Source organism: Gopherus evgoodei, chromosome 10 (assembly GCF_007399415.2).
Source record: "Gopherus evgoodei ecotype Sinaloan lineage chromosome 10, rGopEvg1_v1.p, whole genome shotgun sequence".
NCBI lineage: Eukaryota > Metazoa > Chordata > Testudines > Testudinidae > Gopherus > Gopherus evgoodei.
The window spans coordinates 3,224,039-3,246,363 of record NC_044331.1 but is presented as its reverse complement, the minus strand read 5'-3'; the positions used below and the strand labels follow the sequence as shown (position 1 = coordinate 3,246,363).

The window sequence follows — 22,325 nt, the reverse complement described above, 5'->3', positions numbered from 1 at the left end:
TGTTCCCTCTCTTTGTGGAGCCCTTACGCAAGCGAGCGAGTGCGTGTGACACTGCTGCTGCTTTCATGAGAGGATGGCACGGATGAAGAGCAGATGAAGGTAACGAAAACAATTATTGTTCACCAAATATAGCCTGAGCACGCTTAGACCTGGTAGCATTGGGTCTGGCTTTTCCCACTGCTCCAGCAAGCTCTTGCTTAGCTTAGTTAACAGCCAGAGGCTGGCATGGGACTTCTGAAAGACAGAACAGATGACTTCACAGCATCCCATCAAGCAACAGTGCAGGAAACCTGTGGAAAAGCAAGCTGCCTGGCATCTCTCCAGTGGGGTGGCACAGCTCCCTCCCTGCCAGGGAACACAACCATGATAAACACCACACAAGGAAGATAACAGGACACAACAAAATCTATAAGGCCAATTTAATATGTCAGCAGTCAAGAGGCCATGGACGTGAGCTCTCTCCTGATAGATCCTCAGGAACAGAACAAAGTGCAAAGAGGAGCTGAAATAGAAACAAAAAGGCAGAGAGTCAATCGATCCTGAGGAACAGATTCCTCGCTGCCCTCCCCAAGTGTTTTCAGGTACATTTTTTTTAAACTCAGGTATTCAGAGCAACACCCAGCCTGCAGTAACTGACAAATAGGACACGCTAGGCTTCCACATGGTCAAACCATTTGCTAAGCTGCCAAGTGAGGTAGTGATGTCTACGGTATTTTATAGCAACATCAGTCCAAAGCAGAACTAAAAGCATCTTTACAAGCCCTTATTAATATGCAAGATAAGAAATTAGTGCACACAGCTTGGAAAGCGATGAGAAAGCCCAGCTCATGAAGAGGGCCTTGCTGCTAGAGGGAAAGTGGAATTAGCTTATTCAAAAATTTATCACCTTCTCTAGTCAGTGCTTTTTGAAAGGTTACAGTCAAGCCAAATTAATTATAAAGGCCAACACATTGCTGCAAGTTGTTGAAAGCAGAACATCACAATACACATACATCATCATCAATAGTACAACATAAGCTTGGTCCTTTAGCAACGACCCAACTCACTGGCTTCATACAAACACATTTTTATGCCTGTGTGTTAAATTCTTCCAAAGTTTACAACAAAGAATTTCTGGTGATTTTTGTGTCGTTTAATAGCCCCATGTGTAAGTGCCTCATTCCATTCAGCTTAAAATCAGATTTAATGCACTCATAACCATTTACTGCTGCTGTACATTATCGGAAACCCAAGCCACTAGAGTGCTGCTCCTGCTTTTTATTTCTCCCTCCCAGCAGGCTCTGTCATGTTCAATACATCACTGGGGAAACCCCTGTAGGATGTTACATATGTCCTCGTTCAAGAAAAGTGCTTTATCTCTGTCAGGGGTCGCCTGTTCTGAAAGCAATGGAACACTAGACATTTGCATCAAATAATTTCCACAGAGACCACCAACTTATCACCACCCCTCTGAGAAATAAGAATTTGGTTGCACACCTACAGCACCCAAATACTTTCTCCTCCCCGCAAATGGTACTGGGCATTGCATTACTCCATTTGTTAATGGAAACAGTGGCCTCACTCACCACCTAGACAGAACATGTGGGGTGCAGCAGGTATTTATGTATCAAAGGGGCAGAGTAGTGTCCATTTGCCCATGTGCTAGGCCACAGAAACCAACCAAAATTAAAGTACCAACTTAATTCTACATCCACAGGATGTGTGTGAAGACCAAGATCATCCCGGGGTTGATCAGTGCAGAACTCGGGCAAGATGGTTCTAAGGAGAAACTTGCACCAAGAACTTTAAAGTATCCAGATTTTCTGTATTAATTTTTGTTCAACTTCTAAGTAAAAGGCAAACTCTAGTACATGGTGGCCAATTCTCCGGTCTCTTGAAGCAGGTACCATCGTATTGCCAATACTAGCAGCAGTTATGATCATCCTCCCAGGTTACTTCTTTAGTCTCTTCACCTGGGGAGGTGGGAGGAGAGGGGTAGCTCTGTACAGAACATGTGTTTTCTGAAATAAGACTGAATTTAAAAAAAATAGATGTGGAGGAGGAAATCCCATCCCCAAATCTATTGGATTACAGCACGCAGCCAGCTTCAAGGCCTGGCTGTAGCGTTCTCATAACTTATGTTTGGAATCAAAAGCATTTTAGAAACGTCTGTCACAGGAAAAGTAAAAAGTAAAATACTGCAGAGGTACTTTGGAGTCTCATTTAGCAGCTCTAATGTGTTCTGCTGCTGGTTTGTCTTTCACAGCTGACTTCAGCAGTCATTTACATATCGTAACACTGAACAGCCACTCCCAGTCACCTTGGGAGGAGGAACATGAGCCACATGCTCTAAACTGCTACTCTCCAGTGGCAACAAGGATACAGCCTCAAGAGCGGGGAAGGAGCAACTACAACCCTACGCAGTGTAGGAGGAGCTGGCCCGGGGGATTGGTCCTCTGATCTCTGCTTCCTCACTGTCCCTTCAAGTCCAGCTACCCAGCCACTGTGCTCACAACCGGAGACAGAACAACAGCGCACATTCATCTGGGAGTCCTTGATCCAAAGTTCTTCAACATCAGTGCAGACTCCCATCGACTTCAAGTGGCTCTGGATCAGGCCCGAGCTTAGCAGCAGCGGCCCAGCCTGTGAGCACGGTGAGCTGGAAACTGAGATACTGACCTTAGGTTTCATCCCTCCACCAGCCAACGTGGAGGCTCACTACCCGTAAGAACAACAATGGCCGTTGTATTTGTTTGTTTTTATTAACAATTCAGTGCAGGTTTTCAGAGAGCAAATGGTTTATAGACACTTGGTTTTCAGTCGAGCTTCATTACATTTAATTTTTATTCTCTTTCCTTTTCTTTTTTTTACAAAACCAGTTGTAGTTATTAACAGCTGTACATATTCTGCTACATACTTTGGTGTAAAGTTGAGACAGTGTGACTTAGTAACCCTCCACCTACTTACTTAAACCCAGTTGATCTTTTTTTTTTATTATTATTATTATTTAAAAAGCACCAACTTGCAAACAACCATTTTGGGACATTAGCTTGTGGTGTTATTAAAGTGGAACTTTGAGTGAAAATTCCAAAACCCTCTAACCCTTTCCAACTCATTCCAAGCTGGTTGTAAAGTGTGGCTTGTACACTGAAAAGTGACTCTAAATATGGCAATCTCGGGCTCTGTGTTCATTGATTCTCAATAGATTAATTCAGATGGGGGTCTGAGAGTCAAGCTGGGTTCATTAGCACTCTCACATTATCACCAGTAATAATGATCCTGCAACCAGAACTTACTAAAATCATTCCGCAGATGATGAGCAGGCCATAAAAAAATCCGTCTCCTTCTGCTATCGCACTGCGGAACAATACAGTGAACAGAAAAGAGTAAAAATGTGTAGCCACTAAAAATAAGCAGATCTGACTCTCGTATGCATAGAAAGCAGATCCACTGAACATGGTGCCATCTTTACATAGTCATTTTTCTGAACATAACTGCACTTCAGATAACCACTCTTTTTTAAAAGTTCCTTTTTACTTAAGAGCTTTTTGTGACAGTGCATAACAAATCAAAATTCACACTTTTTGCATGACAGGCAAGTTTCTTGGAATCAGAGGTGCATCACCACTAAAGTCTCATGGGGTACATACTTTTTGCCTTTGAAATTTCCCTTGTTTTTGTTCTGGTGGGAAAAAAAGTCCAATCTTAAAATGTGAGACTTTGGAAAAAAATTCCCATGAACTTTACTTTCACCCCCAAATCTACGTTCTCCCCCACCCCAAACCAATAGCTACTGCTGGAGGGTACTGCTGACGACTTACAATTCAGACGTGATGCTGAATGGACGTCCAAGAACAGAAAGTTAAAGAACATCTCCAACTTTATTGTCCATTTCTTCTTTTGTACTATCACTTTCAAACAGGTAGTTTTCACCATAACCCTAATTATTTTTGACCAGATTAAAATCAAAAATTAAAAAATAATTCATAAAAATGTAGTATAAAAATTCTCTTCCATATGCTACAATACAGGGTGAGCACTTCTGCTACACAAATACTTTTATTTCCCGTTTATTTATTTAACCTTTTAGTACAAAATGTTGACACACTGGCCTGTGTGGGGATGGGTTTTGCTCTTTTGGAACCAATATACCAAAAAAGTGACAAGACCATAAAGCCACAGACCCCTACCAGAGACAGCCCCTTGCCCCCACCTGACACAAACCCTACTTGTTAGTAAACTTTTTTTAAAAAAAGAACTGTATTTTAAAGGTTATCAATTCTAATTCTTTACTTTCATTTGAATACAAAACACATAAGTTGCTATTATCTTTCGTGGCTCCCTGAGCTGAATTTTACTATGCTTTCTTTGAAATTATTCCTCATCATTTATGTCCGAAGATCAAGAAGGGCTTGAGCAGAAGTTTCTTAGAACATGGACTTCCTGTTTTCTTCAAACATATGAGCACAAAAATCCATAGAAAAAATTTGATTGTTTTGCCGATGTCACATCAGTAGCTGAAGATCTGACCAATTTAACTTCAGTCCATACAGTGTTCAAACATTTGACTAACACACCGAACAATTCACATGTACGACAGTAGGAACAACTTCTACCAGTGGACATCTCTGCTCAATCTGGTTACAAGCTGCAGGTCGAAGTAGTATCTCAAATAGATACTGGGGGAGGGAATTGCCACCACCAAACCAATCAGTGGAATACAAATTACAGCAGACAAAAAAAAATAACAAATAAAAAATACACAACTAGTGTACCAGGAGGATTAACCTCACCCTTTCAATTCTATTTACTAGTCCGTTATTTACATTTTTCACAAGTCTTATATAGAGCGCAAAAAAAAATCACAATAAAAATAAGTCCTTTATAGTGCCACCAAAGCGCAGACAAAAGAACAAACCACCCCCTAAAACCAAAACAAAACCTGTTTAGGGCTTCAAAATGTGTTGTATTTGCAGACCTCCAAATAAATCCAGATATGCCACAGCTTAAAATAAAAATTGCTGAAATGCATCAGTCCACGTACATTACTCTGAGTCCATGAAGATCCATATTACACAGCCTCTCAATGCATGGCTGCTCTCCTTTCGTTTTCCTACATCCTTCAGAATATTGCCATTGTCTTGTCAGACTCGAGCCTAATATTCAGAGTTGACAGCCCTGTTAAAATCCTTGTTTAATAGATGACCTCATAGACTGTGGCCTTCTTGTCACCAGAGCCTGTAACAATGTATTTGTCATCTGCTGAAATGTCACAACTTAAGACAGAGGAGGATTCTTTCGACTGTAGAAGAAAAAAAAAAAACAAACAGAAAAATCAGTTCAGATTCTAGATCTTCCATTTCCAACTGCATTTGACTAAGGAGAAAAGCTTCTTTGTGCTGAGACAGTTGCTGTTATTTACATGCAAAACAGTGATAAATTTTAAAGCTTCAGATGCACCAAAATACACTTTTCTGTCAAGTTCCTTTCAGCCACATTCAGTCATTTTTAGCCAGTGGGTTCTCCCAACCCAGCTCCACATTTACAGAGAGACACTGACATGACGGCTTGCAGACATCCCTGGCCTCACTGCAGAAGAGCGAAATGTTACATCTGCCCCGTTCCTGAGGCAGGTGAGCCAAGTTTTTAGTTTCTGTACCTTCCGCACTGCACAGACCATGGCGTTAGCCCCATGCTTGGAGACCAGAGGTCACTCTCAAACCTGGCTTGTTGCAGGCCAGCATTTAACATGGCTCTGCGGCTGTAATGGCTCTCCCCATTGCACAGCTGGTACAAGAGGGACAGATGTCCGAAAGGTCCAAGCAAGGGCGCCTTCTTACCTGGAATATGCTTGCTCCATATGGCGTTCTCCAGGCGTTGAGAAGATTATCTTTTCCTGTACTCACAAACCATTTACCTAAACACACAAAGCACAGCGTCAGTTCTCCCACACCAGGGCAGGTCAGACACAAAAGCTGCAACTTATATTGTGTAGGTTAGTTTCACAATGGGAACATTATTCCAACGGTGGGGCTTTTCTGAGCCAAGCCTCTGTCAGCTCGCAAGCAGGAGATTATTAGTGACTGTGAAATCAATGCGTGCACGGTAGGGAAGGTCATACACTGCCCCTCTCCATTTCTGAGCTGAGCACACATATACTAACAATTCCTACCAATGAAAAGATCTGGCAGAACCCTGGCAAGTGACACTACGTTTCCTTGTATTTGCTATCTATATATGTACCAGTGTGGGATTATAGAACAGAAAAGGCCATTTTATTATCGTTAGTACCTTTTAATCAACCGCTTTGATAAAATGACTACCACCATTTGCTGGCCATGTCACTTCAGAAGGCAACTAGCTTGTCTCTGAGGATAGCAGCAAACTGGGGTAGCTTAAAATGTGACATTTTTAGTAAGACGATACACCACTCCTAAGCCTTGGCTTTCAGTCTGTGCTTTTCCCCTCTGTTTTGGTTAGCGAGTTAATGTGTGGGCAGGACTTTGATTAACACAGTTTTCAGTGCTAAGCAATATCACATCTCACACACACCTTCAGTCCAATTGAGCAGGGAGGTTGTTTTACAACTAGAACCTACAATTTAACCATCCTCCTTAGAAATCCTATTGGAAGTCATATACACATGGACCAAATAGACGCAATCTCTTATGGAACTGCTCAGGATGGTAGTTCAGAGAGGTCCCACATGCCCAACTTTGAACACACCAGCAGCCCTGAAGTAACTTACCACAGTAGGCAAATTTCAGCGAAAGGACGCAGCTCTCATGCAGGTGAAGCTGGTATTTATCCGGTTTGGTGTGGTGCAACACCTCAACGTTGCTGCTCTCCATGCCCACGGCAAGCCACTCACCGGTGGGGCAGTAACCCAGCGAGAAGATCTAAAGGGATATTCAAACAAAAAAACAGTCTTAGAACCGTCGTTCATCTCCTCACCGGCCAACCTTCCGCAACCCACCTTGCTACAGACATGGTTTTTGCAAAGAGAAAAGGTAGAAGACTCACAAGCTTAGCTGGAGACCACCAGGGTGTTCATTTCCCCAGAGAGCAGCCATGGTATGCTCAGATGCATGGCATGCTTCTCCGCCCGGCCCATGTAGTAGGCCGCAACCATGCTGGGGTCACTGTCACAACTCACAACACACTCTGGCATCAGTTGTGATGTGGACATCCATCAGCGACAGCCCAAACTCACACCATCAACTGTCCCACAGCAGCCACATGGCAACCGTTGTTAGTCTTCGCAGACCTCACCCAGATTTAAACAAGCAATCTCAAGGCGAAGATTTCTATAGCCGGAACTACCTAGTCACCTGAGAATGCCCCTCCTTGGCTGCTGAAGTGCGAGTATTTTCCTCCTGACTGAGTACTGCCCTGGATATGTCTAGTCCTAACCTAACAAGAACAGAAATAACTGCTCACTTCGGGGTTGGCAGAAACATGAGCCCAGTTCCATATAATGAATTTCCCCCACCCCAGAAAAGTAAATATTTCCATCGCCACCCAAAGCTACAAATTCTTTGAGCCCTGGTGACAGAGTCCAGGAGCAGTAATTGCTGAGGAAAACTGTTTACATAACGTATGAATTGATCTACTTAAATGAAAGGGGAAAAAAAATCAATGGAGAATTATCTAGGAAACCGCAGGCCCTTTCTCCCAGACCCCTATGCACACTCAGAATCTTAGTAGCCAGGAACTAAACACTGATTATCCTGTTTTTCTTAACTTAAGCTTCAGTGCAATTAAATACGAGACTAAGCTTCTGCAAGTGCTGGATTTTCCATGGCTTCTGCAGCCAGGCGTTCCTGACTCCAGCTCTGTTGAAAGCAGAGGATCAAGTCAAAAGGCACATCATGAAACAGGAACTTTTTATTTAAACACAGATTTGTTCAGAGATTCTGGTACCTCACTGATGGAGCTGGAGTGGGTCAGGAGCACTGTTTCCCTGGAATGGCAGAAAATTCCCTGCTCTTCATTTATAGCATTGTGCTATTCCAAGTTCCAGTAGAACTGAATAAAAATTAGGGCCTCTATGCTCTCTCCTATACCAGGGGGCACACATGCCCTGGGTTGATATTAAATGTGTGTCCTTGCTACCATAACTGACAGCAAGATTGAGGATTCAACACAAAAAGTGGTTTGCTGAGTTTGGAAGGAGTCTGCTTCAATCACCTAAACTACTGACATTTCCAATCCAACAAAACCAGGACCCACATGAACAAGCGACAAGGGATTTTCTTCTTTTGAATCTAGCACTGTAGCCTCAAATGCAATCTACTCCAGGGACAGGTTTCCAGCCAGAGTATTTATGGAGGTGGACAGAATGCGTCTTTCCAGCATTTCCCAGCATCGGAACACTCTGCCCAGAAAGCAGCAAGATTAACTGGGCTCTAAGTCCTGCCTGGTCATGGCCTGGAAGCCACAGCAGCACTGACTGCATGGCACCATGCTGGCCAGATTCCCAAAGTCAAGCATTAATACAGTGGGAACTCCTGACAGGTAGAGCCTGGGGTTTGACAGGTAGAGCCTGGGGTTTAGCAGCTGAGACACTCATTCAGCAGAGCCCTCAGACATGCATTGTTTCTACTCCCTTCTCAGGCACTTACTTACAAGTTTAACTAGCAATATGGGGTCTGTGGGAACTGATGTGCAGTGACAATGGCCGCCCCAGCTCAGGTATTTGGAGTAAGCTTCAGACTACTGGGCGTTCAGTTAAATAGAAACTGGAAATCCTACAGGAAGTTGGGAATTCGTATCACTTACAGCAGCAGCAGACCTGGTTATTCCAGCAGGGGTTTGCTCATCATTAAGACAACAGCATTTACCAACAGTAAGATCTGAGGTACCAGTTTACCCCTAAAGAGGTAACCCAATGAAATTAACAGGCAGTATGTTTAAAGCAAACAAAAGGAAGTGCTTCTTCACGCAATGCACAGTCAACCTGCGGAAGTCCTTGCCCGGGGAGTGGCAAAAGCCAAAGGTGTGTGAAGGCCAAAAGTATAACAGGGTTTAAAAAGAATTAGATAAGGTCATGGAGGACAGGTCCATCAATGGCTATTAGCCAGGATGGGCAGGGACACAACTCCATGCTCTGGGTGTCCCTAAACCTCTGACTGCTAGAAGCTGGGACTGGACAGCAGGGAATGGATCACCCAATAAATTGCCCGCTTCTGTTCATTCCCCCAAAGCATCTGGCACCTGACAATGTCATAGATAGGGTACCGTGCTAGATGGACCACTGGTCTGACCCAGTCTGACCAGTCTCATGTTCTTAACTATGGCAATTGTGCGGTACCTGTTGACAAATGCTGGCTTCTTAATGGCAACCACTGCTCATGTCATTGATGTATTGACAAAGGAAAGACCATGGTGTTTAATTTGGACATCGCTAGTTTGTATTCTAACAAGGAAAAGCACCATTCCCCTCCCACCCACAGCCCACTAGGGACACAAACCTTCAAGCAGCCCAGTCGGGTCTGCCCACTGCCCCACCTTTGTAAGACACTCGAGGTGCCAGAGTTGTGGCACCCTCCCCTTCAGATTCATAAGAATAATAAGATGCACCCTGCCAGTTGCCATGGAGACCCTTGAATGACATTTCAACACAGAAGAGAATCAGCCACAAACTCCAGCCAAATACTGGTGATACCAGATAACCTTAAACCCACTGGTTAGAGCAGAGCCCACCCTGCTCTGGTATCAGTGCCCAAGGAAAGAAACCCCCCATTCATCAAAAGCCACAACAAGATGAAATTTGCAATAGCCTGGTATCAGGCAGTCTTCCCTCCTCTAGAGGCCAAGAGAAACCCAGGGCTTACCTGGGAAGTGAAGTCGTGCTGCTGGAGCTGTCTTCCTTCCCTAAGGTCCCAGGAACGCACTGTGTTGTCCAGACCACCTGTCCATAACTTTGTACCATCATGCGAGATATCTATGCAGCTTGCGCCATCTGTGTGGCCTTGGAATTGCCTGAGAAGCAAAAACCCAACACACAAGAGGAAGGGGTTTAGAAATCTCAACCAAACACAGTTGTGTCTCTCTCAGCGCTTGTGTTGCTTTGCGTTACATTCAGGGATCAACAACAACCCATCAGTATCTGTACAGTCACTCCAAAGCCGAGACAGTTGCTAATAAGGAAGCTGGATGCCATATTTATACAAAAGAAAATTGTGCGTGTGAGACGATACAATCTAACAAATGAAGCTGCACAAATTCCAGTCTGTTCTACAGGCCACGTACTGGCAGGGACTTAACTAAGAAACGAAGTAGTCGGGCTTTTCCAAACTCTTCCCACAAAACAACCTCTTCCATCTCTCAGAGATGATGTTTCAGGCTCTGACACCTCCACCGGTTTGCACTCAGTTCCCATTTTCAAGGGTTCGTAGCAGCTAGAAACTCGCTTTCCTTTCTCAATGAAAGCTGAGACTTGAGAACAAGAAGGAAGCTTGAGAGAGATGCCAGCAGACACTGGCCCAGTTTGAGCTCTGATCACTATTTACATATTGCCCCCATAATCTAAACTAACACTATTTCCTTTCACATACTGCCAGACTTTCTGCCATCTGTCTTCTTGAACAACTCAAGAATGTCCAAAAATTAATGTTTCGGTATGAAAAGCACAGAATTCCAAACACCAACCTCTCAGCTTCACACTGGTGTCTTGGCAACATCCATTTCTAAAGACTCACCTAACCAGCGTTTGGTTGTGGAGATCCCACACAGCAATATTGCCGTCGCTGCAACAGGAGAAGCAGACTTTTGCATCAGGGCTGATTGCCAGAGCGTAGCATGCTGGGGCAGAGGAGGTCAATTCAGCCTTGATCCTTGGCGTCGGGGAAGCCAGGTCCCAGATCGTAAGCGTACTCGCTTCCCCTCCCACAATCAGGGTGCGGCCGTCGGGGAGGAGTTTGCAGGAACGGATGTAGTTGTCTCTGTTCTGCAGGAATAAGAGACGGTGCTAAGGTTACTGGGAGGTTCTCGTTCAACAGGTCTTGTAACAGGCATAGGGGAAAGTAAGTGACATTCTTTCTGCATGGTCAGCATGAGCACGCTCATGATGGTTCTGAAGCTAGTCAGACCGGATAAGGTTAGCAAGAGCACACACACGGCAAAGCATCAGTAGACACGCACACCCATCGACATTCCGTCTGCAACTTACCAAGCAATCCAGCTGCGAAATGGGACTCTTACTGCCTGGCTGGCTGATATCCCAGATCTTCACACATCCCTTTCCTCCGGTGTACACGTGTCTGGTTGGATTGCTAATGGTCACAGCACATACCACCTCCCCGTGACTCAGCGTGTTGATCTGCCGAGCGTGCCTTGGGATGCCGGGGCCAGCAAGGGCATCATGGGGGAATGGGACCGGCTGCATCTGCCCATCAGCACTTACGTGAAACGAGTAGGCTCTGTAGGGGGAGGATGAAGGCGGGATGGAGGGGAGAGAGGTTTGCATACATGGCAAAGAGGTACAGAACCTGCAGTCATCATGTAGTTGCTTGACTGCTCTGATGTCTGGACTGTGCACCACACGGCAGGATAGACAGCAAGGTCAGACTCCTTTTCCCAGGGAGCACGTCCGTCAGTTCCTGACTTCCGCGGGGACTTTGAGGGCACTAAGGGAGGCCAGAATAGACGATCACAATGATCCCTTCTGGCCTGAGAATCTATGATGGCCCCTGCAGCTCTGAAAACGTCCACCTGGGTGCCCTGTGTGCCCAGTGACGTGATTGCCTGCAAACCTGGGGACAAGGCATCGAGCACTTTGGAAGAAGCCACGTATCTTTCACACCAAGGCCGGGCAGCATACACCTGTCTGTGCTGATTCTGACCAGGGGGAGGAGGGGAGAAAACGGGACAATGGGCACATACAGGAGTAAAGCAGCAGGAAAGTGGTGGCGAGGGGAGGGAGCAAACGCCCCGTGTCACCTAACCATAACACAGCATAGGAACAGAAAGGGTGGCTTACGGCTTCCCGCCGGGTATGGAGGCAAGGCTTGTGGGGAGACCAGGGCCTCTCATAGGCGGATGCGGGTCAAAGCCGACCTGTAAAACAGACAGAAACGGCCTCAGATGCTGGCTACTGAATGAAATGTCCTCGCTTCTTACACACACCAGTAGTTATACTGAGCCAGCTCCCATGTGGCACTGGAGTATGTGGAAGGGAACAGACGTGTTGGGCTTTCCCTGGCTTTTTGCATTTCACATCACTGCTCATGCCCTTAGGACAGCTGATTAATAATAATAATTCCATACTGATTTCCTCCCCCAGAAATGGGAAGCTACTGCCAGGATTACCCAGGGTCTGGGGATCTGCAGAACTAGAGTGGAAATCCAGTGGGAACAGCTGCTCCACAGTGTCCTGCTGCTTCCAGAAGGCAAGGGACCTCAGGGCCAAAGCCAAGGTCCTTTCTCCGTGTTCTGATCAGCCCATATTCAGGCAAGCTCCCAACAAGTCTACAGGAGAGCACGGCTCCGGACTGTTTATTAGTGGGCAGACCCTCCTAGCATTGTTTGAAAACCTCGGCACCTGATCGCAAGCAGATGATTCTGAGATCAAGACACATGCTCGGATTTATACGCCCCTGCAAACAGGTGTCAGGGCTGGTCCCCAGGGGCGCGGTGCCCTGGCAGGTCCCACTAACTCCAGTTCAGACGGAGGCTGCTCTCCCGGCGCCCGCAGACCCCCGGACAGCACATTTAGTCCCAGCATTGAGACTTGCTGGGTTTACATTGCAGGCGGTGGCACTGAAGCCAGGCTGCTCTCCAAAAGCCCATTAGAGGAGTAGAACCAAAGGCAGCTGTTTGAAAGCATCTGGCTTCACAGCAGTGACTCACTCTACCATCTCCTCCGCTGCCCTCCCCTCTCTCTCTCTAGTTGTATGACACTGACCGGGTGGGAGCCCAGAGCTGAGCACACCAACAGCTGATGGGTACACTCTAGATTGTCTAAGCTGGGAAGGCAGCCGCTAGGGAAGACACCCGCCCCGCCCCACCCCCCACCGCGACCAAAAGAAGGAGCTAAAAGTTCTACGTACAGCTCCAAAGCTCACCATTGGCGATCGGCCATAGGCGGCGGCGCTCATCTGGGGCGGGATGTTGTGGAGCCCCGCATAGGCCCCCGGACTCGTCAGAGAGCCGTTCATTTCATGGTGTCCCATCATGGCGAAGGGAGCCGCATAGGGGCCAGTGATGGAGATGGGGGTCCTCAGGGCAGATGCTGGAGAGGAGGAAATTGACGATCACTAGATTCACCTACCGGACACCTGGGAAAGCTGTAGCCTGCTAAACTACATCCACAACACCGAGTCCTTGGGGGCATTCGCCCACCCGTGCTCCTGTCTCCCAGGAAACGGATGAACATTAAGTCACAAACTAGCAGCGTGTGGTGGGTGAAGAGCTGGAGAGCTCCACCTGCCAGAGGAACAAAGCCCAGGAAGGGCTCTGCCATGCTTGGCTCCAACCTCCCCAGCACATTTCAGTGAGGTGGCAGCACAACGCTGCCATTCTGACGCCACGGCAATGGAGACTGCAATGCGGCACTGCAGCGGCTGACTCAGCATCACTGCCATAAACCATCGCACCCTCTGGCATTTAGCGTGCAGGAGACCCCAGTCAAAATCAGAGCTGCACTGCGCTAGCAATCACAGAGCAAATCCAGGCCTCTCCTCCAAAGAGCCAACCACTCTAGGAGCACATACCCAATGGGTCCATGCCCGCTGCTTTGCCCGGCACAGACCGAAGGCCTGGAGTGGTACTCGTCCCAGGAGTCGGGGCTTCATTCCTCGGCGTAGGAGTGTTTGACTTGAGCCCAGGCGTGGATGATTTGTCATTCTGGCCAGAAAGAAGAAAACCCAAGAAGGGATGGGGCTTAGTGATTAGCACGAAGAGATCCCTCTCCTTTCACTGTGCCCTGCTGCCCTGCCCTCAGGCCCCAGCACTGCTGAGGAACAACTCACAGAAAGGTGTGCGCCTCGCTCAAGCTCACTGACTGGAGGTGAAAACCAGTGAGGACAAGGCTATGTGTTGTCGTCACTGAGTTCACAGGGTCACGTGAAAGGCTGGTCTCTCGGGATGACGACATGCTGACTCACTGTGGTTTCGCTTCAAGCCAGCAAGCTCGAGCTAAGAACGCACCTTTCCCTTGGGAAGACATGGCCAAGAGGTTTAGACACCACATGACCAACCTCCTTCCAAAGGTAGGGACAGCCCCAGCCCTCCCTGCAGCGCCTGGCTGCTGCATATGGGGCGCCAATCCACCTACATGGCCCAGGTCTTTAGTCTTCGAGGACGGCGTACTGCTGGACGAGGCGACGGAGGCAGGGCTGTTCGGAGCATCTTTCTTCAGCCCTCGGGTTTTGTCTATCCCGTTCTCAGGTGGCGAGTGGGCTGGGCTGACACGGGGTGTAGCTGGATCCTAAAGACAGGACGGCATTTAGCACCTGCCCAGTGGCAGAGGACGGGGAAAGCTTTCAAGTACTCGCTTGTCCCAGTTTTCAAAGTGCAGGAGGGCCATGGCCATGCTGACCACGCAATTCTTCATTTCACATGCTGTTGTCGAATTCAGATACAGCGGGAAGGGCCCGAGTTTAAGGTAGCCCAAAGAGAGAGTGTTTAAATTGAAGTGGGAAATGGACTGGCTGCGGGAGGGGACACGGCTCCTTTCACTTCTGGGCTTTAGTTCAAAGCCGATATCAAAGCAGTGGCCCATGTGAAAAGAGCTAGTGCAGGAGGGGCCGCAACACAATGCGTAGCGACTGGGCATCTGCACACAGACACATTGACAAGACTGACTGATCAGCGCCTCGCCGTGGCTACGCCAGGACAGGTCAAGGGAAGGACAGGCCTGGGAACAGGGCAGCCTTCTCCAGCTCAGGACTGGGCCTGCCCCCGCCACAGCTATCCCTGGCCTGTGGGGACACAGTACTTGGGTCTCAATATGGCCGCTCTTGGAAAGAAAAAGCCAAGGTCAGGCCTCCTGACAGCAGACCATGCTTTGTGATGGAGATTTACGGTCTGCATACCAAGTCTGGTGCCTCAATCCAAACCCTGTCCCCCGCCCCCCAAAGTCAGCTTTAAACCAGAGCGAAAGCAGCAGCCTTGCAAAACGACACCCACACTCACCTCATTGGAGACGTCGACCACCAGGTCATCGCTCTTGTCACCGTCGCTGTCCTGAAACACACAGCAAGTCACATTACTACGAGAGGAGCCGACTCCGCCAACCCAGAAGTCAGGGGTAGCATTTTCAAAAGCACCCATGGGATTCTGGAGCCTAGAGCTCTTTCAGTCAACTGGACTTCGGTGCTTTTGAGAACCATAGCCAAGAAAAGCATAAAGAAGCCCCTAACAGAAGGAGTTCTCTCATCCCACACTATGAGATGGTGTAACATGGGAGAAACTATCTGGCTGGAACACCTCGTTTTCAGAGACACACCAGCGTTAAGTGACTACCAAGAAAGCTCTTGTGACTTACATAGCGGCTCATGCTGTCCTTCTCCTCTGCTTTCCGCTTTTTGGCGTCGATACTGTAGTCTGTAGAACTCCTGTGTTTCTCACTAGCTCTCAGGCTGTCTGATGGTGAGACAGAATTATTCTGGAATCATAGGAAAAAAAATCCAGGAAGGTGTTCAGCTCCACATTAAATGGGTCACAGTCTGAAGTGATAGCTTTTAATACACAGCTAAAACTCTTTCTGAACAGGGATGAGTCTTAAATGTAGACCCTTGAACTTCTCCAAACAAAAACAAATTAAAGTGTTATTTTCATGTTATTCTGAGAGCCCTGCAAAATGCAAGCAACTGAACTACGATGGGATCCATAAGAGAGCACAGGGCACCTGTTTTATAAACAATCAATAGATTCTTTACAAGCACACGGAAGGATGTTGAATGCCTAATTAGTGGTGTCATGCCCTCCATGGCCAGGGACCTGCCTCAGGCCACGCTGCACCAACAGAGGGGCTTGCTCCTGCCCATCTCCTCCCCTGCCACCCCCAGGTCAGAAGAGGTGGGCACTACAGCTTTCTCCACCTGGGAACCCACTCTGGCTCTGACACTATGCAGACTTTGGCAGGTGAGCAACCCAGCTAGCCCTGACCATCCACTACTACTGCGCTCCAGACAGAGAGAAAGACAACGAAGCCTGAAGCTGCACCATGACATGACTGTAGGGTAGGACTATGGACAGTTGTCTTGAACTTTTCAATGACCAGGGCCCCGATCCTGGAAACAGCTCCATGTGGTGAGACCCTGAGCCTGCATGGAGCTCCTTGGACATCAGCTGGGCTTTGTGAGGGGCATGAGGGTCGGTCAGTGCAGAGCAGCCCACAGTTTTGTGGCATAGCTTGCTGAGTTTCTAGTGCATTTAAAATTGTTCATGGGAGGGAGGGGATGTTAACATCCTCATTTAAAAATTAAAAAGAAAAATGGCAGTTGTATTTCTCCAAGGCAGCTCCTGCAGTTGATTGCAGGTCGTGATAAGTAAAATAAATATACATTTGAAAAGACAGAAAGCTCACCAAAACTAGCCAGTACTTGGGAACTCATTTCCTCTAAAATACAAGTACGTGAATAACTTTCCTCTGGCTAATAGCGCCACTGAAGTCCTCACTCAGTTATGTGCCCTAGTAAGGTTATGACTTGATAAAGGGTTTGCAGTGTCCTACTGATGAAGTTATGCATTCTGGGTGAAAGTCTGGTTCCCATTAAATCAGTGGCAGAACTCTCATAGACTTCAATGGAGCCAGGATTTCATCTGCTGGGTTTATTAGAAGGCAAACTGCAAGAGAGTCAACATGCTGCACTGGAACTGTTTTACATCACTTGTAACTGGACCACGCTGGGAACCGATCTCTGCCAAGCCACAAGACACGCAGAAAAGATTTTTAAAATAAACATTGACATGATGTCAATATGTTCACGTAGTCAGGTTGGTGGGCTTTTTGCTTTGTTTTTTCTCTAAGCAACAGCATCCGATCTCAGAAAGCATCATTCAGTACGTCTGCTCCTCCAGCAAGGCCTCTTGCATGCCAAGTGTTAGCTAAGAGCAAAAATGGCAGAGTGAAGCAGTCTTAGGAGAGCAGAATTTAGCATGGAAAAAAACGGCTACTTGGCCTTAACTACAGCTGTGCCAACTGGGGATGTTCTCATAGAGACGCAATTCAATTAGTTTCTACAAGCTGCGGCAGAAATTACCATCATTTCATTTCTTACAGGAGTGCCTACCACCCCATGCTACATAGAAATGTTTTTAAGCTCCTCTGCTTCCTTTTCTTTGGTGTCTGAAAAGGAGAACTAAAGCAGTTCATGTTTCTCCTCAGTACCCAATAAGCAGCTTTGGATAACACCAGGGCCTTTCTTCTCAGGCAGTCATGCTGAAAAAGCTCGCAGCTACCAGAGAATCATGTCAAGCATTTAGAGGCATCGATCCATTCAGCTGTTTCTTGGCGCACTGCCAAGAAACTAAGTATTTTTTATTGCTCGGGCTAGGAAATATGAATGAATCTAGCTTTGCTTATAGTTCATATTAAACCCCCAACTGGAACATTTTCCCAATTCCAAAGAAAAAGGAGCCCAAACATTTTTATCTTTCGTACAAAACCCTCCCTGACCGCTCCCTACAACCTTAACAAGCAACTTAATGATGGCCAATCCCTCCCTTCAGCCCCCCTTAAATGGCACTTTTATTTCCATCTGCATTTGACTCTCAAAAGGCCCATTTGTGGTCTCTGCCCTGTGAAAGTCAGCTATGCACGGATGACAGGAAATCAGTGCAAAGTGAAGACTCAACTGTTTTTTGTCCTGCCAGCTTTTCTTTTAAACAGAAAGCATTGTGTACCTTGGGATAAGGCCCAAAGCAAGGGGGCAGGGGACAGAATTACAGAGGACTGAGGAGGAGGGGATGAGGGTGGACCGTTCAACAACAACAAAAAAATATTAAAAGAAAAAATAAGTGAGGCAGCAGGTTTGTGTTGGTTTTGCATGGGCAGAAACTCTCTCTCTCTGGAATCATCCCCCCTTTTTCTTGCCAAACACCAGAGTGTCTTCTAAGATGTAACCAAGTCAAAACAAGAACTAAACAAAGAGCTGCTAGAGGCAACAATTGCCCACAACCATTGCTATTTAGATGGTTAGTTAACTGCTTGACCTTCCAAGTCCTACTTAACACAATGTAATAGCCAAAGCCATCCCAACAGATTAGATGACCCAAGATAATAGAACAGTGATCAGGAATAAAATAGCTTTCCTAATCGCTGAAGCAGTTTTATCCCTACAGACTTGACTGCACTCATTCACAAAGCTTAGTCAATTGAAACAGAATCTTAAAGCTGTGCGGCAATCAAAAAGATTTAAACCAAATCTCATAACGGGCACACAGAAAGTGTACCGGCCAGACAATGTGCATTGGCTGAATGTTTACTTCAGCAGAACTGAAGCGGAACAGAGTCAAACAAAAATTTTTATTTTAGTTAGCACCACCCATATGATTTTGTGTGTGTGTGTGTCCAACAGAGATCAGTCGAGAGTCTAAACCCGGACGTCTGTTTTTAAAAACAACAGATAAATTAAAAGCACAGCGATTAGAAACCAAGATAAAAAAGAAAAAAAAAAAACTAAGAAAAAGAACATAACAGAACTTACTGGATTTGAGTCTCGCTCTGTTAGGAATGAGGCCCGTGTCAGAGGTAAGGTCCCAGCCAAGACAAAGAGAAGACAGAAAAATAAAACAAGTTCAAATAAGTCTTAACAGAAAATAAACCTCGCAGTTCCTCATCACATAGTGACTTCGGGTTTAATTCAATCAAAGCATTTCTGGCTCTTTTCATTTTAAATTACTTTCCCTTGCCCAATCACACACATCCAATATGCCCCCCCGCTTTTTTTTTTGTCTAAGTGAATTGTGGCAAAATAAACAGTGTCTAAAGGGAAATGCATTGAAATACAAAGAGAAATGGCAGGAACTAAACTAAACTATTTACACACGTTAAGTCATAAATCCAGGAGGAGAAGATACTGAACATCCAGACTCATCCTCTTTGTAGAATTACAAAGATAAGGGTTGCCACTTTAAAGGGATGTGGTCAGAGGTTTAGTCATTAATTTATACATAAATAGGTCCATTCTCCCCTTAGATCGCCTGACAATTTAAACTCATGCAGAAAAAATGAATGTAATTTGATAATAACTTTCAAGAATTTTTTCCTGAAGCTTTCACAGAGAAAAAATACCCACGACAATGAAATCTCCTAGGTTAGAAGAAGCACAAGGTAACTCTCTAAAAGTTGATACAAATAAGGGGAAGAGATCCAAGATCTTGATATATTAATAGAGAGCAGAGACACGTGGAACTCCTCCAGCACTATACTGGTTTGTCATTGACTTGATGCCACCATTTTTTGTTCTACAAAGATTCTCTTCTTATCTCCAGTGATTAAAAAAATGACTTTGGCAGGGAGCATTGTTTATTTCCAGACGAGTGCAAGTTTCCAAGCAGATTTATTGCAATTAGAGAGAAACTGTGTGGTTTCATATGACTCATTAAGCCCTGGCAGCCATTTTTAAGCAATAACTCTTGCTGTGTCCATATCCAGATATAAACCTTATTGGAAGGTGCTCTCACTGCCACCTCAGTGACCCTCTAGGATCTCGTAAGGAGGACACCTGCAAAACATCTGAGTGTTTACCGTGTCGCTGTTTCAGATCCTCAAATAGAGAACACAGTTAGGGCTAGAACCCACAAATGGAGTGAGAGGCTCTGATTTTAGGAAAGGCATCAACTAAGCCTCCAGTAAAAGGCCTGCATATAAACTTATGGGCACAAAATAGACTATCAGCAGGGGCGAATCAGGCAGCATACAGTCATATTGCTACAAAAGCTTGTCATCAAACCATGCTCACTATTACTCACGGGCAAAGCGAACGGCCGAGATCCCAAAAAAATTAAACACTTTTTTTTTTTTTTATTAATTGGAAATAAATTACTCCAAACATGAACTCACGGTTTGGCTAGTATGTGTTGTCATTGTCATTAACAGGTGAACTGCAGAGAATGTTCTACACCAGCCAGCCAGGCTGCCTTGGGGGCTCACACCTCACACTGGAAATACCCAGACTCCCTGAAAGCACTAGTACCCCCAGAGCCAACTTGACAGGGGCTTAGCACAGGGATAGGCAATAGGCAGCGCGTGGGCCAAACCCAGATCGCCAGACGCTTTTGAACAGACCTCAAAATCTTTTTATTTACTTATTGTTGTTTTGTTGTTTTTTGAATGTTCTCTGGAGTCTGGAACTGGACAAAACTAATTAGCCCACAACGGCTTAGTGCCTTTGGGACAAGACCTCAAGAACAGAGTCTCCTGCTCTGCACAGAGGGCCAAGCCTGTGGCCATTTATGTAACAAATGGGATAGCCCTGATGTCCCAGCCAAAAATTTCTGGGGCTGGCTTGGCTTATCCCCAAGGGGTATAAAACTTACCCTCACTTTTATTGTCCACTGTAAGGCATACAGTCAGCATACAAATCAAAGACTGACTTTTCCAACCAGTTGTTACTCTACTATGAAACTTCAGGGTGCATGATGCCAGAGCTACCCTGAAGCTATAGTAACTCTGAGTTTGCCAGGTAAGCACCTTTTTAATATAACTGCAGTGTTATATAGTCTCTTTTCCCATTATCCTTTAGGAGGCAAAAAACACCACCATCTTTGCAGTGGTTTTGTTTGTTTGTTTGTTTTTAAAACACACACATATGGGATGTAGCAAACTCCCTATGGGGCAAATGGTCACGCTGACATCTGCAGCACGGATGCATTGGGGGTGCCAGTCTATTTTTAATCGGCATTAAACTTTGCCACCCAACCCACTCACTAGCGCCTGCTGCTGAACTCTGGGGAGCAGACACACTCTCTGCAATTCACCCTTAGTCTGCACATGCTGCCAATCCAGTTCCGTATTGGAAACGTGCAACAGTTGGAAAAACGAATTAGTGCATCCCAGTGCACATTCTCCTCCAACACATGCAGCCTCGCTCTGTTCTATTTTTTCTGCCCACATCCATTATAGCCAGTTGGGCCCAACCCTGGGGGAAAAGGACCAGGGACCACATGGAAGGAGCTTTGCTCCATACAAGCACATCAGAGGGTTAATGAACAAACTCTCAGCCCCTACCACTTAGCTTGCCTAGATAGCCAGGCCAGAGCTGGCACTACAAGGCACAGGTGGAACAGAAGAGATTGTCCACTGCTTCCCCTATGCAGGGGGATCCCATCAGTGCAAAGACCGTCCAGTTGCACCTCAGAAGCCAAGCAAGCCCCCTAGGGTGGGAAGCTATGGAGATCTCTGGAGGGTGCCGTGAGATGAGCAGTCTCCGTGCTAAGAGGCTCTGGCCGCTGCTGCTTCGGCACCTGCTGCAGGAGCAGAGGGTGCCCCAGGTTTGGTCCCCAGTTGTCAAAGGAGTCAAAGAAGCCCAACAGTGCTTTTGCCGTAGTGCTGCCCAGCAGAGGCAAAGGAGTGTTTCTGAAGAGCCCCGAGGAGCAAAGACGAAGAGAAAGGAAGACGAGAATATGTATCTTTAAGGCCTTTTGTTCTCACCTCGGTGATCCAGGTCGTGATGGTTTTTCTCATCTTTAACAGTCAAGTGGGCTTGGCTCCCAAGGGCCCCGAGAGCCAGCAGTCCTGAGCTACTCCCCGTGACAGGAGGGATTCCTGGCGGCTGAAGGCCTGAAGGGTGAGGAGGCAGCTGGACCGGGGGGCCATGAGCAGCATGGGAGAGGTGTTGGGCCTGGAGCTGCTGCTGCTGCAATAAAATCAGCGGTAAGCAATTGATGGGAAATGGCATGTCATGCAGATATTAAATGGTCATGTGACATGGGAGGAGTCACTGGAAGGGGCGGAGCCTGCTTCATGCACTCAGAACATTATGGGGGGAATATTAAACTGGCTTAAACACCATATTTCTCTGTCTGCAAGGAGAATCCACGTTAGGAAGAGTCAGACTGAAGGGAGGGAGGCACAGACACAGGGCAGAGCTTATAATTGCAGCCCTCTGAGCCAGGGATAAATAGCGCAGGTGTTTGAAAGACACCGTCACTTGGGGGCTCCATTTCATTCCTGGCAATCCACTGAGAACCTGGCATTTCCGAGATGTAAGCAGAACAAGGGGAGGAGGGGGAGAATTACACCCAGCACATCAACTCTGAGGCTTGTTTTTGCCAGATGTTAAAACTGATGCAATCTGGGAAGAAAGGAAAAGCATCCAGCTGTCCTTTCACACTGCCTCAGAAGGCAGTTCCTGCTGTTTGCTGGGGAGTAATTTTAAGGCATTTGGCAGTAA

General features: G+C 46.5%; 1 protein-coding gene across 8 annotated transcripts in view; it reads right to left on the bottom strand.

Moving 5' to 3' along the window:
- Positions 1 to 2,727: 2,727 nt before the first annotated feature.
- TLE3 (TLE family member 3, transcriptional corepressor) overlaps positions 2,728 to 22,325 on the bottom strand; it is a 48,010-nt gene continuing 28,412 nt past the window's right edge. For 2 of the 8 annotated variants that reach the window (XM_030577178.1, XM_030577181.1), the window contains exons 7-20: positions 21,584 to 21,788; positions 18,636 to 18,652; positions 15,470 to 15,589; positions 15,118 to 15,168; positions 14,258 to 14,410; positions 13,695 to 13,827; positions 13,032 to 13,213; positions 11,963 to 12,039; positions 11,153 to 11,402; positions 10,683 to 10,930; positions 9,816 to 9,963; positions 6,728 to 6,878; positions 5,820 to 5,896; positions 2,728 to 5,281 (exon numbers count right to left, since the gene is read on the bottom strand). In XM_030577178.1, coding sequence (XP_030433038.1) covers positions 5,174 to 5,281; positions 5,820 to 5,896; positions 6,728 to 6,878; positions 9,816 to 9,963; positions 10,683 to 10,930; positions 11,153 to 11,402; positions 11,963 to 12,039; positions 13,032 to 13,213; positions 13,695 to 13,827; positions 14,258 to 14,410; positions 15,118 to 15,168; positions 15,470 to 15,589; positions 18,636 to 18,652; positions 21,584 to 21,788 — 1,920 coding nt within the window. In that variant the 3' untranslated portion in view covers positions 2,728 to 5,173. The remainder of the gene's footprint in view (positions 5,282 to 5,819; positions 5,897 to 6,727; positions 6,879 to 9,815; positions 9,964 to 10,682; positions 10,931 to 11,152; positions 11,403 to 11,962; positions 12,040 to 13,031; positions 13,214 to 13,694; positions 13,828 to 14,257; positions 14,411 to 15,117; positions 15,169 to 15,469; positions 15,590 to 18,635; positions 18,653 to 21,583; positions 21,789 to 22,325) is intronic. The other 6 variants (XM_030577180.1, XM_030577183.1, XM_030577179.1 and 3 more) reach the window with 4 other exon arrangements.